The sequence below is a fragment of the Lepus europaeus genome, chromosome 2 (assembly GCF_033115175.1).
Source record: "Lepus europaeus isolate LE1 chromosome 2, mLepTim1.pri, whole genome shotgun sequence".
Classification (NCBI taxonomy): Eukaryota; Metazoa; Chordata; class Mammalia; order Lagomorpha; family Leporidae; genus Lepus; species Lepus europaeus.
Genome location: NC_084828.1, coordinates 16,814,355 through 16,830,910, shown reverse-complemented (window position 1 = coordinate 16,830,910; position 16,556 = coordinate 16,814,355). Strand labels below are relative to the sequence as shown.

General features: G+C 40.3%; 1 protein-coding gene and 1 pseudogene across 2 annotated transcripts in view; one reads left to right on the top strand and one right to left on the bottom strand.

The window, feature by feature from the left end:
• The window catches only part of LTN1 (listerin E3 ubiquitin protein ligase 1), a 68,937-nt gene that overhangs the window by 39,892 nt on the left and 12,489 nt on the right, over positions 1–16,556 (bottom strand). For both annotated transcript variants that reach the window (XM_062206323.1, XM_062206331.1), the window contains exons 5-11: positions 14,744–14,796; positions 13,891–14,071; positions 7,457–7,630; positions 6,074–6,264; positions 3,562–3,697; positions 1,637–2,452; positions 610–651 (exon numbers count right to left, since the gene is read on the bottom strand). In XM_062206323.1, coding sequence (XP_062062307.1) covers positions 610–651; positions 1,637–2,452; positions 3,562–3,697; positions 6,074–6,264; positions 7,457–7,630; positions 13,891–14,071; positions 14,744–14,796 — 1,593 coding nt within the window. The remainder of the gene's footprint in view (positions 1–609; positions 652–1,636; positions 2,453–3,561; positions 3,698–6,073; positions 6,265–7,456; positions 7,631–13,890; positions 14,072–14,743; positions 14,797–16,556) is intronic.
• Positions 10,633–13,286, top strand: LOC133777071 (transcription elongation factor A protein-like 7; annotated as a pseudogene).

The following is a 16,556-nucleotide window of genomic DNA, read 5'->3' as shown; positions in this document are numbered from 1 at the left end:
ATAAAAAAAGTAAAAACAGCTAAAGTAATTAATAATATACCTATAGTGGAAAAGTGTTAGTTATACATTTAAATCTTTGTTGGGAAAGAAAACTTAGGCCATTTAAATTTTTTCTAAATTATGTATATATTGTATTCTTTCGATTTTTATCACTAATTTTCTTATTTAGTCAAGAGGCAAGTCACATAAAGCTGAAGTTTTAATCTTCCTGTATAGTATTCCTGCATATGAAAAATTTAATTTCCTGATGTGTTATAGCCAAAGTATTTCTACAGAAGTAAAACTCTTTAGGGTAAGACCGGAAACCTGTGGCCTTAACTAAAAGAAAATAAAACACACAGAACTCTCCGTATCACCTGGCAGGGATGACACACTGGATTTTCCAGAACTTGTACATTCTTCCCTGATATACGTATCCAGAAAAATAAACATATGGAAGATAAAGACCAGCTATCTTCCTAAATTATGGGAAGTTACAATAGCAAAGAAGTTCTCTAACATAAATACCTGACCACCTGACCATATTCAGTGTGTAAATAAGACCTTGAATTTTAACTTTTCTATATTTATAAGTAAAATTAAAGAAAAATTAAAAAATCCTCAAGATACCTTTTCAATAACCTGAAGAAGAGAATTCCACTGCAGGTGCTCCTAAAAGAAGAAACAGAATTAGAAACAATCTGCTAGAATAAGCAACAAAACTTAAAAATAAATTCTAACCAATACAACCTTTTTAGCTAGTCCAAATTTAAAATGTATGACTGAAAGAATTCACCCTTTTATTCCAACTTTATCACCTTAGTATTGCTCAACATCTACCAAGCAGTCTCAAATCACAATCAAGAATATATTGCTGATCTTTAAAGTGACATTCAGTCAAAAAATTTCAAAATAATTCACATGCAGGTTCATTTTGTACATCTTTTATTAAAATCATTTAGAAAGACAGGGACCAGCATCTTGGCCTAGGAGGTTAAGTCACTGTCTGAGATGCCAACATCCCATATGAATGCTCCACTTCCAATCCTGCTCCCTGCTAATGTGCCTGGGAATGAGATGGAAGACAGCCCAAGTGCTTGGGGCCCTGCCACCCACGTGGAGGACCCATATGGAGTTATATGCTCCTGGCTTTGGCCTGGCTCAGCCCTAGCCATTGTGGCCATTTAGGGAATGAATCAGCAAATAGAAGATCTACCCTCCATACCCTGTACTCTGCCTTCAAATAGATAAATAAAAGTTAAAAGAAAAAGGAAGATACACAGCAGTGATGTATGAGCATCTAGAATAGCAGTTAAAACACAACTTGGAATGCCCCATTCCACACTGGAGTACATGGGTTCAAGTTCCAGCTTCACTCCTAATTCTAGTCTCCTACTAATGTACACCCTACAAGGCAGCAGTGATGTCTCACGTGCTTAGAGACTTGCCACCCACATGGGACACCCAGATTGAGTTCTCAGCTCCTGGCTTCAGCTTGGCCCAGTGTTGGCTGTTGTAGTGTATTTGGGGACTGAACCAGCAAAGGGAAGATCTCTGCCTTTTTGTCTGTTGCTTGCTCGCTTGCTCTCTCTCTCTCTCTCTGCCTTTGGAATAAATAAATAATAGTGGGTTGGGGAAGGATATACGCCATTAATACCTCAGTCAGATTGTCCAAGACATCTTTTCTTTCCATATCACTATCACAGCAACGGAGGGCACTGTACAAAATGTCCACCAGGAAACCAGCATCCTTTTTCTGATCTTCATTTAGCCAACCTATTAGTTTCCCATATAAAAACTTCACAGCAGGATTTTTTTGTGCAAGTTTGGTTATTTCAACAGGTTTGGCTTTGACAATACTCTGGTTTTCATCACCAAGAAGCACACTAAACACTTGGCTTGAAGAGAAGGAGTCAAGCAGAGTAGAAAGAAACCTTAGATGCTGCTCTGACTTTTGTTCGTTGACATAATTAATACTCATTTCTGCAAGTTTACAGACTAAATTTTCCAAAGGTTTTTTCCTTAGAGGAGACAAAAGGTCTGAAGAATTATGAGTGAGAGAAGGCTCAGCCACTAATTCAGTGCCTTCACTGTTCTCTCCTTCTGATGATACACATTTTTCATTCTCTTTATTACTTTCAGGTTCAGGTGTCTCATCAGAAAATCTAACTTTACCATTTTTTTTTTTATTTGACTTGATTGAGCTCTTTGGCTTCTGAAGGACCTGCAGTAAGTTAGATACACCCAAAACTGATTTAACATCAGCTTCTGGCTCGTTGATTTTCTCCACACAGATCTCTGACAATTTTCCCCAGAAATTTAGCAGGACGTTTTCCAAGTCCTGAGCTGTTTGGTCATCTTTTTCCATGTCTGCTTTGGCTTCCCAGGAACTTAATGTTTCTGCTAAACAGTCAAATAGTTGCCCATTTTGCAATAGTGGGTCTCTGAGAACCGTATCAATAAAAGGGATCAACTGAAAAAGAATGTTGAAAAAAAAAAAAGTTATCAAGAGAAATGGAAGTTAAACAAGGTATTCTGGAAAAAAAAAAAAAACTATATAGTTTTATATTTATTAACTGAAAAACATGAATCCTACCACAGAACTTGGAAAAAAGTTAACTTGCAGATCATTTTCATATCATACCACAGAGCTTAATGATTTCACCACATTTCACCTGACTATGATGTTAATGATTGAGATTCTTGGTCCTGGCTACTCCATTTTAAATCCAGCTTCCCATTAATGTGCCTGAGAAGGCAGCACATGATGCCCAAAGTACTCAGGCCCCTGTCACCCATGTAGGAGATCTGGACGGAGTTCCAAGTTCCTGGCTTCTTTCTGGCCTGGTTCTGGCTGTTATTGGTGTTTAGGGGTGTGAGCCAGTGAATGGAAGACCTCTTTCTCTCTCTCTTTCTGCCTTTCTGTATCTTTCCCCCACCTTTTCTCTCTTTCTGTTACTCTGCATTTCAAATAAATAACCTTTTTAAAAATCAAGGTCTTTTACTTCTACTGAGTTTACTCAAGTTTTTGCAAATTTTATTTAATTATTGACAAATCTAAGACATGAGACTATAAACTCAGGGCCCACAAAACTCATAACTCTCTCTTAAATTATAAAGATAAAAGAAGTTAACTATCTGAGACATCAACTAGGTTCTAGGCTTCTATTCTCTTATTAAATTTACACCGTAGGAACCATATGGCTTATTGCTTGCTCTCATCATTGGTTCTAAAACCCAGCCCAGCTGTTAACAAAAGAATAAATATTTCAATAGAGATTATTATTGCATCATTTAAACAATGAAAGAGATCACAAACAGCACCTCCCAAATTCTGCTATGCATTGCATCTCTCTAAACCAAGGTTTTTAAAACCAAAGACTGACTAGTGCTCAGGCATTATGAACATTACCGTAGCAATGACAATATGAAATGTTTACCAAAACACATATTCAACTCAAAAATTATACAAATGAAATCTTTACAAGGAAGGCTAACCATTGAAAATGGCAATAATCACAACAAATTTTATCTTTATAGTCAGTGTACAAAGGCACTGGTGATTTTTCACATGATAAATACCTGATCGTTTACGAGCATCTGTTCAATCTCTTCCTCACCTAAGTTTTGCTGCATTATAAAACGTAAACATTCAAAAAAAGCAGATATTACTGCGGAGCACTCTGAAATGCTGGTTTTGATTCTCTCTGTTGACAGCCTAGGAAATAGTAAAAAACTGTATATTATTCTCTCATGAAGAAGAAAATAAGAACTCAGAATTTTCAAAATAAAGATATTGGAGGGGGCTGGCATTGCACTGCAGCAGGTTAAGCCATTGCCTGTGATGCTGGCATCCCATATCAGAGCGCAGATTCGAGTCCCAGCTGTTCCAGTTCCAATCAGCAGCCTGGAAAGGCAGCAGGAGATATCCCAAGTATTTGGGCACCTGCCAACCCCAGGGAAGACCCAGATGGAGTTCCAGACTCTTGGCTTCAGCCTAGCCCTGCCACAGCCATTGCAGCCATCTGGGGAGTGAACTAAGGGATGGAAGATCTCTCTTTCTCTGTCTCACCCTCTCTGTCACTCTGCCTTTCAAATATATAAAATAAATATTAAAAAAAAAGAAGAAGAAGAAGAAGAAAAGCAAAACAAAGGCACAGCAAATGCATGATCCCAAACAGGAAGTTTTTTAAATAAAAATCTTGGAGCTAGCATTATGGCAGGAGTGAACCGTGGGATGGAAGATCAATCGATCTCTCTCTCTCTCTCTCTCTCTCTCTGTCTCACCCTTTATGTCACTCTGCCTTTCAAATATTTAAAAAATAAATAAATAAAAGCAAAACAAAGGCAGAACAAAGGTATAAACCCAAACAGGAACTTTTTTAAATAAAAATCTTGGAGCTGGCATTATGGCATAGCAGGTTAACCAAACATCCCAAATGAGCACCAGTTGGAGAACCAGCAGTTAAATTTCCAATACAGCTCCCTGCCAATGAGCCTGGGTAAGCAGCAGAGGAGAGTAAGAGTGCTTGGGCCCCAGCCACCCAAGTGGGAGACCAGGCTGCAGGTCCTGGCTCCTGGAAACAGCCCATGACCATTGTGGCCATTTAGGGAGTGAACCTATAGATGGAAGATCTTTCTCTCTGTGTTTCTAGCTCTCTCTTTCAAATACTTCTCTTTCAAATAAATAAATACATTTTTGAAAAATAAAAATCTTAAAACCTAAGAACAAACAACCAAAATACATACAGCCCAATGAGACTATGAATGTGAAATATGAAAAAAAAGTACTTTCAAAATATATCAGGAAAAGCTAAAAGATTTATTTTATGTTCATGACAATCTAACTGCCAATTTTTTTTTTTTTTTTTTGACAGGCAGAGTGGACAGTGAGAGAGAGAGAGACAGAGAGAAAGGTCTTCCTTTGCCGTTGGTTCACCCCTCAGTGGCCTCTGCGGCCGGTGCACTGCGCTGATCCGAAGCCAGGAGCCAGGTGCTTCTCCTGGTCTCCCATGCGGGTGCAGGGCCCAAGGACTTGGGCCATCCTCCACTGCCTTCCCGGGCCACAGCAGAGAGCTGGCCTGGAAGAGGAGCAACCGAGACAGAATCCGGCGCCCTGACTGGGACTAGAACCTGGGGTGCCAGAGCCGCAGGCGGAGGATTAGTCTATTGAGCTGCAGCGCTGGCCCTAACTGCCAATTTCGAAGAGAAAACTTAATCAAATAGAAAATAGTTAAAAAAAACACTAGGGGGAGTCGGGAATTTGGCCTAGCAGTTAAGCTGCGTGTTGAGATGCTCACATCCCTTACAGAGTGCCTGATTTTAATATCCACTTCTCGCACCTGACTCTAGTTTCACCCAATGAGACTCTGGGAGACAGAGTATTGGCTTCAAGTAGTTGAGTCCCTGCCATCCATGTGGGAGACTTAGATTGAATTCCCAGCTCCTAGCTTTTGCCTTTTGCTTTATAAGGAAACTTTAAACTTCACTGGATCAATTTTTGCACTTAGGCATTTTAATTTATCAACATTTTAAAAACAGACTATTTTCATCTAGGAGCTACCTTACCATATTTATCAGATTTTCTTTGCACTATTAAAGTCCTCAAAGTATACAGGGACTGGCACTGTGGTATAGCGGGTTACGCCACCACCTATAGTTCCAACATTCCATGTGAGCACTGGCTCACTGGCTGCTCCACTTCCAGCCCAGCTCCCTGCTAATGTGCCTGGGAAAGAAATGGAAGTCCAAGTACTTGGGCTCCTGTACCCACATGGAAGACCCAGAAGAAGCTCCTGGCTCCTGTCTTAGATCAGCCCAGCTCTGGCCTTTGTGGCAATTTGGGGAGTGAACCAGCAGATAGAAGATCTCTCTCTCTCTCTGACTCTCCCTCCCTCTCTTTCTCTGTAACTCTTTCAAATAAATAAATAAATCTTTTAAAAAAACAAAGTACCCAAGAAAAGCATTCGAAACATAATTCTCTGAAAACTTTATTTTATGAACAGTAAAATTATCTTTAAAAAATTAACAAGAAAATGAGTATAAAAACAACAAATCTCTTTTGCTTTAAAAATAAAGAATTTTAATTCCTTACCCTGCAATAAGAGAAGTGAGGAAATTTCTGAAGAAATCCACTTTTGGATCTGTAATGGACTGAGGAAGTTTGCTGATAAATGGCAGAAGATAAGGATATATGACAGTGGCTAAACCCCGACCACCTTCACGAATCATAGTTGATAGCTTGGGAAACACACTTTTTTTTGCATTAACATGAAGCCAACAGTCCTAACCAAAGCAAACATTTAACAATAATTAGGTATTTTAAACATACTTTTCCCAATTAAGAAACAATTCAGAGTCTCAAAAAAGCAAGCATTTTATATACAGGGTTAAATCCCTCACCACTATTAAAAACTAACTCTGCCATTATAATCCCATTATATATAACAATGATGTATTACACACACCCACAGGACAGTGTTAATCAGAAACACTTGATTGGAGCTAGTGTCGTGCCACAGCAAGTTAAGTCACCATCTAGGTTGCTTGCATCCCATATGAGCAGCAGTTCAAGTCCCAGCTGCTCCAATTCTGATCCAGCTGGCCCCTAATGCCCCTGAGAAAACAGCAGAAGATGGTCCAAGCACCTAGGGTTCTGCCACCCACATGGGATACTAAGGTGGAGTTCCAGGCCAGACTTTGGCCTGGCCCAGCCTGGACAATTGAGGGTATTGGTGGAGTGAGCCAGGGTAAGGAAGACATCTCTCTCTCTAACTCAGCCCTTCAAACAAATCTTAAAAAAAAAAAAAAAAAAGGGGGGTGGGGGTGGGGGGCCGATGCTGTGGCGCAACAGGTTAAAGTCTCAGCCTGTGGCATGGGTGCCAGTTTGAATCCCAGCTGCTCCACTTCCGATCCAACTCCCTGTTAATGAGCCTAGGAAAGCAGCAGAGGATGGCCCAAACCTTGGGCTCCTGCACCCACATGGGAGACTGAGAAAAATCTCCTGGCTCCTGGCTTCAGATCCACTCAGCTCTGGCTGTTGCAACCATTTTGGGGAGTGAACCAGCAGATGAAAGACCTCTCTCTTTCTGTCTCTATCTCTCTCTATATCTATCAAATAAATAAAATAAATATTTTAAAAAAGGATTTCTGTAAAAAAGCTGCTTTATAAAAGGGTTAGCTATATTATATTTTTGTATTGTGTCACATAAACTTCAAAGAACAGTTAATACTGGCTCAATGAAATGCAAAATGAAAACTCTACATCATTTTATATGTAGTTTGAGATTTACAATAAGTTTGAATTAAGTAGCATCTCTTTTTTTTTTAAGTATCTTATTTCTAAGAAGGCAGTTTTCCAGTAAGCTTTAGATACTATAATCTGATAATTTCTCTCTTGTATGATATCTAAGGGTTCTAAAGCACACCTCGAAAGACAAGTATTCTCCAATGCCCTATCTGTGCCTCTCTTACATACCTCAACAGTTGTAACTGTATAGAGTACTGCTTCCCAGAGTGCTGGACAGACAATGGGATCACTGTCATCAATGCTTAGTAGAACTGATGGGCTCACTTTGGATGCTTCCTCTTTCATTAACTGTGGAATGTGCTGGCACAAAGCAGAAACTAACTCAAAATAAGCTGAGCGGATCTGAAAGAAAAGAAAGCTAAATTAAAATCTAGTAAAGTTTGACAAGATGTTTTACAGACAGATTATTCATATTAATCCTCCCACTAATAAAATGAAATGGACTTAAAATACTTTTCAAAATCTTCTTTAGAGTATTAAATGCTTAAAAAAATAGCAGTGGCCAGTACTGTGGCATAGCAGGTAAAGTCACTGCCTGTGATGCCAGCATTCCATGTGGGTGCTGGTTCAAGTCTCAGCTGCTCCACTTCTGATCCAGCTCCCTGCTAATGGCCTAGCAACATGGCCCAAGTACTTGGGCCCCTGCCACTCACACTGAAGACCCAAAAGAAGCTTCTGGCTCCTTGCTTCAGCCCAGCCTATCCCTGGCTGATGCAGACATCTGGGGAGTCAAACAGCAAATCGAAGCACTCTCTCTCCATCACTGTCTCTGCCTCTGTAACTTTCAAATAAATAAATAAATCTTTTAAAAAGATAACAGCAATCACCAAAACAAATGAAAAGATAGAAAAAATTAATTTGGGAGCCAGCGCTGTGGTGTAGTGGGTAAAGCTGCCACCTGCAATGCCAGCATTCCATATGGGTTCTGGTTCAAGGTTCGAGTCCTCACTACTCCAATTCCAATCCAACTCCCTGCTAAAGTGCCTGGGAAAGCCTCAGAAGATGGACCAAGTCTTTGGGCTCCTGCACACACGTTAGAGACCTACATGAAGCTCTCAGCTCCTGGCTTTGGCCTGGTCCAGCGCTGGCCATTGCAGCCTTTTAGAGAGGATGGAAGACGGTTCTCTCTTTGTGTCTGCCTCTCCCACCCTGTAACTCTGACTTTCAAATAAAATAAATTTTTATTTTTTTAAGAAAGCTTTTATTTAATAAATACATAGTTACAGCTTTAGGAATATAGCAGTTCTTCCCCTCATATCCAACCTCCCACCCCAACTCCCATCCCACCTCATACTCCCTCTCCAATCCCATTCTCCATGAAGATCATTTTTAATTATCTTTATATATAAAAAAGACCAACTCTATACTAAGTAAATATTTCAACAGTTTGCACCCACACAGACACACAAAATATAAAGTACTGTTTGAAGACAAGTTTTACAGTTAATTCTCATAGTACAACTCATTAAGGAAAGAGGTCTTACATGAGGAGTAAGTGCACAGGACTCCTGTTGTTAATTTAACAACTGACACTCTTATTTATGATATCAGTGATCACCCGAGGCTCTTGTCATGAGCTACCAAGGCTATGGAAGCCTTTTGAGACCACAAAATCCAACAGAATTTAGACAGGGCTATAAGCGAAGTGGAAGTTCTCTCCTCACTTCAGAGAAAAGTATCTCCTTCTTTGATGGCCCCTTCTTTGCACAGGGCTCTCACTCACAGAGATCCTTCACATAGGTCACTTTTTGCCACAGTGTCTTGGCTTTCCATGCCTGAAATGCTCTCATGGGCCTTTTAACCAGATCCAAATGCCTTAAGAGTTGATTCTGAGATCAGAGTGCTATTTAGGGCATTTGTCATTCTATGAGTCTGCTGTGTGGCCTACTTCCCATGTTGGATCATTCTCTCCTTTTTAATTCTATCTATTGTTATTAGCAGACACTTGGTCTTATTTATGTGATCCCTTTTTTTTTTTTTTTTTTTTTTTTGACAGGCAGAGTGGACAGTGAGAGATACAGAGAGAAAGGTCTTCTTTTTTTTTCCGTTGGTTCACCCCACAATGGCCGCTGCAGCCGGCGCACCGCGCTGATCCAAAGCCAGGAGCCAGGTGCTTCTCCTGGTCTCCCATGCTGGTGAAGGGCCCACGCACTTGGGCCATCCTCCACTGCACTCCCGGGCCACAGCAGAGAGCCAGACTGGAAGAGGAATAACCGGGACAGAATCTGGCGCCCTGACGAGGACTAGAACCTGGGGTGCCGCTGCCGCAGGTGGAGGATTAGCCTATTGAGCCTTGGTGCCGGTCTTATGTGATCTCTTTAACACTTATTCCTATCCATCTGATCGCACTTAAAATGACCACTTTAACTTTATGGCATTAGTACCACCCAGCTTAATGGGATTTGGAGTCCTAAGGCAAGTTTTTAGCTTTACCCTTAGGGGTAAGTCCATGGGAACATGTGCCAAACTGTACATTTCCTCCCTTATCCTTATTTTAAAAAAGTACAAAAAAAAAAAAAAAAGAAGAAGAAGAATTCATTTGATTTTCTCTTTCATTGGCAGAAAAAATACAAATCCTCTTTAGTGGCAGAGCCTTCTTCTGGAGCCTCTAAAGAAGTCAAATACATATAAACCAAGACACCGTGAGCCATGGTTAACAGAAACAAAAAATAGCAGGGATCTGAATGACTTTAATATTTTAGATTTATCAGTCACAAACTCTGTATCTACAATAGTTATTGTATTTCAAAAGTAATATTAAAGAAATCTGCACTGAAAGGGATTCTGGAAACAGTTTTGCAGATCTTAAAAAAATAAGCATGATTCCTAAATTAATTTAAATATAAAACTCAATTCATAGTTTAAGAATAGTTCTATAGTCTAAATGTTTCTCTCCAAAACAGATACTGAAACTTACTCGTGGGGCCAGCGTTGTGGAGTAGGGGGTAAAGCCGCAGTACTGGCATCCCATATGGGCGCCGATTCAAGTCCCAGCTCCTGCACTTCTAATCCAGCTCTCTGCTATGGCCTGGGAAAGTAGTAAAAAATGGCCCAAGTCCTTGGACCCCTGTGACCTCGTGGGAGACTCAGAAGCTCCTGGCTTTGGATCGCAACAGCTCTGGCTGTTGTGGCCAACTGGAGAGTGAACTAGTGGATGAAAGAGCTCTCTTTCTTTCTCTCTCTCTCTCTCTCTCTCTCTGCCTTTCCTTCTCTGTGTAACTCTGATTTTCAAATAAATAAATCTTAAAAAAAAAAGGCAGAAAAAAGAAACTTAACCTGCCAGTGTGACAGTCCTAAGAGGTGGAGCCTTGGGGAGGTTACTAACTCTTGGGGACTCCACCCTCATGAATGGCATTAGTGCCCTTATTAAGAAACTTGAAGATGCAAGTTAGCGTTTCTGCCTCTGCTCTCATGTGACAATTCAGAAACAAGGTGTCATCTTTGAATAGAGAAAGCAAGTCTTTATGAGAAATTGAATTTCCTGGTGCCCTGATGTTGGACTTCCCAGACTCAAGAACTGTGAGACATAAATTGCTATCATTTATAAACTACCTAGTTTATAGTATTTTGCTATAGTGGACTGAGTAGATTAAGAAAGGCAGTTTAGCAACAAAGAGAATCAGGGGCAGGCATTTGGTGCTGCTTAGGAAACCGACATCTGGGTTTGAACACAATATTCTATAAGTTAAAATCACGCACACAGAAAAGTTTCGCTTTCAAAATCACAAGTCAATCCCCATTATTGCAGATTCCATTTCTGCAAATTCACCTACTTCCCAAAATCTATAACCCTGAAATCAAAACTCAGAGTGCCAGGGGCCGACGAAGCAGGTAAAGCCACTGCCTGCAACACTGGCAACCCACGTGTGGGCCAGTTTGAATCCCAGCTACTCCACTTCCTGTTCAGTGCCTTACTTTGTGTTAGATAAGTTACATGCAGGCTCAAGTTCTAGTGCTGTAAGTCATGCGTTCACTATTAACAGGTCAATATACAAGTATTTTAAAGGTCTTCAAACAGAAATCTAAAACAAGGTTATGTATTGATCAGTTGACTAAAATGCTGTGACTAGAGGTTCACAGTATTTCCTCTATTTCTCCTAGAAGCAATACTCTAATAAATGACTTTATGGAACATAATTACAGGTGCCAGCGTTGTGGCACGCAGATGAAGCCACAACCCACAGTGCCAGCATCCCACAGGAATGCCGATTCAAGTCTCGGCTGCTCCACTTCAAATCCAGCTCCCTGCTAATGTACCTGAGAAAGCAGCAGAAGATGGCACAAGTCTTTGGGCCCCTGCACCCACATAGGAGACTGGGATGAAACTCCGGGCTCCTGGCTTTGGCCTGGCCCAGCCCCAGCCACTGAAACCATTTGGGGAGTAAACCAGCAGATGGAAGATCTCTTTATCTCTCTGACTCTCTTAACTCTTTCAAATAAATAAAATAAATATTAAAAAATAAACAACGAATAATGAGAATCAATTATGCAAACAATAGGACATGTGTCAAAAACATTATAATGGTGAGTTGTTGGAGATGGAAAATGCAGAAGGAGATAGGGATCCAATGAAAAACAAATACATGAATAAATAAGTGAAAAGAGTTTGGGGGCCGGTGCTGTGGCATAATGGATAAAGCCACCACCTGAAATACCAGCATTCCATATGAATGCCAGTTCCTGTCCTCGCTGCTCCACATCCGATCCAGCTCCCTACTAATGGATTGGGAAAAGCAGTGGAAGATGACCCAGGTGCTTGGGACCCTGCTCCCCTCAGGGAGAGATCTCGAAGAAGTTCCTGGTTTCCATCTGGCCCAGCCCTGGCCTTTGCGGCCATCTGGGGAATGAACCAGTGAATGGAAGATCTCTCTCTGTCTCTCCCTCTCTCTCTCCACAACTCTGATTTTCAAATAAATAAATAAATCTTAAAAAAAAAAAAATGAGTGGTTGGCACTATGGCGCAGTGGGTTAAAGCACCAGCTTGCAGTGCCGGCATCCCATATGAGCACCAGTTCAAGTCCCGGCTGCTCTACTTCCAATCCAGTTCTGCTATGGCCTGGGAAAGCAGTAGAAGATGGCCCAAGTCCTTGGGCCACTGCGCCTTCGTGGGAGACCCGGAAGAAGCTCCTGGCTCTTGGCTTTGGGTCAGCTCAGCTCTGGCCATTGCAGTCATTTGTGGAGTGAACCAGTGGATAGAAGATCTCTCTCCCTCTTTGGCTCTACCTCTTTCTGTAACTGTTTCAAATAAATAAATCTTAAAAAAATTTTTTTTAATGTTAAAAATTTAAAAAAATGAAAAGAGCCTTGAACATACCAACAATTTCAAGATGCCAGGAACAGAGGAGAATGATAATTCAGCTCTAAATCCAAGGCCCAAACTAAATAAAAAAGTGAAAATAGCCTAACATTCCAATAGGAAAGATAATTCAATCCAGATTGATCCATCACAAAGATGTGCTTACAGAGTTTTGAACATAAAAAAATACACAAAAATATAAATATTAACTAAAAAAATTGGGGGGGGGAGGGAACCAGAGAAATATCTTTAAAAAGATTAAGATACTTGACTCACTGCCTTGCAGACCTGCCTGCTTGTGGCCAAGGGTAGGAAGAGGTCCCACAGTCTGTGTTCTCAAGGCAAGAAAAAGAGCAGGAAACTACCTCACGTCAGCACAGTAACGCAGGAAAGAACATCACGCAAAAACCCTGTAAAGAAAATGAAGGAAAGCCCAAGTGCAGTGTACAAAGAGGTCGGGAGAACACCCCATGGAGAATCTGAACACCAGCAGACGGAAGGGAATTTCAGACAGAGGCTGCTTCTTCAGTCTTTCAAAGAATTTAAGGAAGACATAGATTACATGCATTTTAAGAATAAAGAAATGACAAGGAGGGAGATGAGATGGAAAGGTGTTTGGAAGAGAGAAGGAGTCTGAGAAAGAAATTCAGGGCTCTGCCCTCTAACCACAGGTACTCTCAGGACCTTCCTTATACCATTTAATGCATTTTCCCCAAAATTCAGTTATTTTCTGTTATTAACATTGCCACTGCCTGCTTTCTGTCTGCATTTTCTTGCTAGATATTTGCTAACATTTTATTCTGATCCTTCAATGATTCTTCTCAACATCTCACCTTTGGACCCAACCCCATTCATTTAATAAGGAGTCTCATTCACTTGTATATTGTAAAGTGAAAATACCACATTGCAGATTTGTGTGTGTGTGTGATATATTATGTGTGTGTATACACCAAATACATATATTTATTTATAACACATGGCAAAAAGTCTGGATTACTATATACCAAAGGTTAAGAGTCAATCTCTGTGTGATCGGTATTTTATTTCCTTTTTGCCTACCTGCATCTTCTGTTTTCCAAAATAGGAATACAACTCTGTGTGTGTATACTACTGTGTTACATAGAAAACTAAAAAAGACACAATAAAAGAACTTGTCAATCACTTTTTTGGAAGGCAGTGAAAAAACAAACTCTTAATAACAGAAATATGAGAAAGGAATGTAAATTTCAAATTGTCTCTGAATCTCTTAACTAGAGGAATAAACTGGCAATTAAATTATTATGAGGAAAAAAAAAGATCAAGGTACCTGAGGCACACTGTGTTTTCCATACTTCCAAAATTTATTCTGTGATAGAAGAGACTTAAATTTCTCCTCCAAAGAATCAAGTTCATTATCAGGTAAGAGGCAAAGTAATTTCTTCAATGCCAATAAGGAACAAGTTACAACCCGATAGAATTTAGCTTCTCTTTCTTCCTCTGGAACAGTCCTTGATGTGAAAAGAAATGAAGATAGACAAAGATTGAGAAAAGCCAAACTATATACATGGCACTTCTATATTACATGTGTTATCATTAAGTATCTAATATAGTTGCTTTATTTAATTTTCCTATTTGCTCTGTGCTAATTCCTCACAAGATACAAACACAGAATTTTAACTACTTATTTTACTTCTAATGCAAGGTGAAAGTAGATGAAAAGCTGTGGCTTAAAAAAAAGTTAGCCAGTATATTACTCTCAGTAGCATGTACTAAGGCAATCCTATAGAACAAATATGCCTGGTGTCTACTTCACCTTATGGATTCTTACAAGTCTGATTAAAACATAAGCATGAAAGTAAAATATTCTCCTATTTTTTCAGTGGAATTGCATGTAGTTTCTCAACTACTTTGAACCAAACTTTAAAGGTAAATGTAGGAAACATCGAAAACAACTCTAGTAGAATCATTCTAATAGATTCTTGATAATCCTAGCTGAACAGCAGGACAATCTGCAAGTAAAAGCACTCAATGCAGCACCAGGCACACAGCATTAAATTAAGTATTTTCATCTCCGTATTTAGAAACACTTCTTAAAAAAAAAAGTCACAGTGAAATTATCATCTGATTACCTGTAAGTGAAGCAAATCTTTAACATGTGTTACAGAAACAATACAACTTACTGTGGGTCACTGAGTGTATCAGGTGTTTCCTTTAGAAGATGATCTTGCAGCACCTACACAAGAAAAAAAATACCAGAGCCTTGAGCTGTCACTGAACTGTCAATGGTGAATGGACAGGACACAGTTAAGTAAAATCCAATTTTATGTATATATAAAACATGTAACATAATATATACAGGATCCCCAAGGGGCAGGTGTTTAGCCTAGCAGTTATAATACCTACATTCCCTATCGGAGTACCTGCTCTCTAGCACTGACTCTGTTCCCAATTCCACCTTTCTGCTAAAGCACAGCCTGGGAAACAGCAGGTGATGGCTCAAGTAGTTGGGTACCTGCCACCTGCATGGAACCACTGGAATGAGTTCCTAACTCTCAGTTTTAGCCTGGCCCAGTCACAATTGTTGCTGGTATTAAAGGATTGAACCAACAGATGGAAATACTTTAGAGTGTGTGTGTGTGTGTGTGTGTCTAATAGTCTCCATAAACCTCATCTTAGCGAACAGTAAAATTATATAGATTCAAATTTTACCTGTGTTACTTTTCCTATCAAGCTGCCTGCTTTTGGGGTAAGAAGGAAAGGGTACTTCTCCACTCGCCAGTTTCTATCATGAGAAATTTTTCTCCACATACTTTTGGCTACTTATTCCTCCTTCTCTTGCACAGAGCAGTAAAGTAGGGAAAAAAAACTACAGTAAATCTGAGAGAAATTACACTGCTTCCCTCGTCTCTCTTTTTGAGAGCAGCACTGCCCACAAAGAAGGACTACACTGTACTCTGCTCTATGACAGTGGGTTACATCATGTGGGTAGTATCACATGTCAGAATGGCAGTTCGAGTCCCAGCTGTTACATGTCCAACACAGTTCCCAATGTACAGCAGCAGATGGCCTAAGTGCTTCAGCCCCTGCCACCTAATGGGAGACCTGGATGGAGTGCCAGGCTCCTAGTTTCAGCCTGGCCCAAGCCTGGTCGTTGTAGCTATTTAGGGAGTGAACCAATGGATGGAAAACCTCTTCCTGTTTCTCTGTGTTCCCTTCCCCTCACTCCCCGCCCCGTCACTGTGTCTTCCAAATAAACAAAATAAATTAAAAAAAAAAAAAAAAAAAGAAGAAGAAGAAGAAGAAAGAAAGAAATGGAAGAGCTAGAACTTGAACCAGACACTCCAGTATAAGAAGCAGGTAACCCAAGCAGCATCTTAACCAATGTACCAAAGGCCTGCCCCAAGAACTCACTTTAACCACACTACACACAGTAAAATATCCTCACAGCCACTTAATGGAATACAAGTTAATTATCATTTTATATGTGAGGAAATGAAGGCACAGAACATCCCCCAAGATCATACACCCATGGGAATGGTGCCCAATGGTATATTCGTGGAAAATGTCTTATAGACAGTATGACATATTGGCTATAATGCAAACACTTTGTTCTTCATTTGCCTAACTTCTAATAAATTGGTCTTCAACTTGAAAAAGTTAAAATCCAGGGGCCAGGGCTGTGGCGTAGCAGGTAAAGCTGCCACCTGCAGTGCTAGCATCCCATATGGGTGAAAGTTTGAGTCCCAGCTGCTCCACTTCCAATCCAGCTCTCTGCTATGGCCTGGGAAAGCAGTAGAAGATGACCCAATTCCCTGGGGCCCTGCACCCTTGTGGAAGACTCAGAAGAAGCTCCTGGCTCCGCATTAGCACAGCTCCAGCCTTTGTAGCCATCTGGGGAGTGAACCAGCGGAGGGAAGACCTCTCTCTCTGCCTCTGCCTCTGCCTCTCTGTAACTTTGCCTTTCAAATAAATAAATAAATCTTTAAAAAAAAA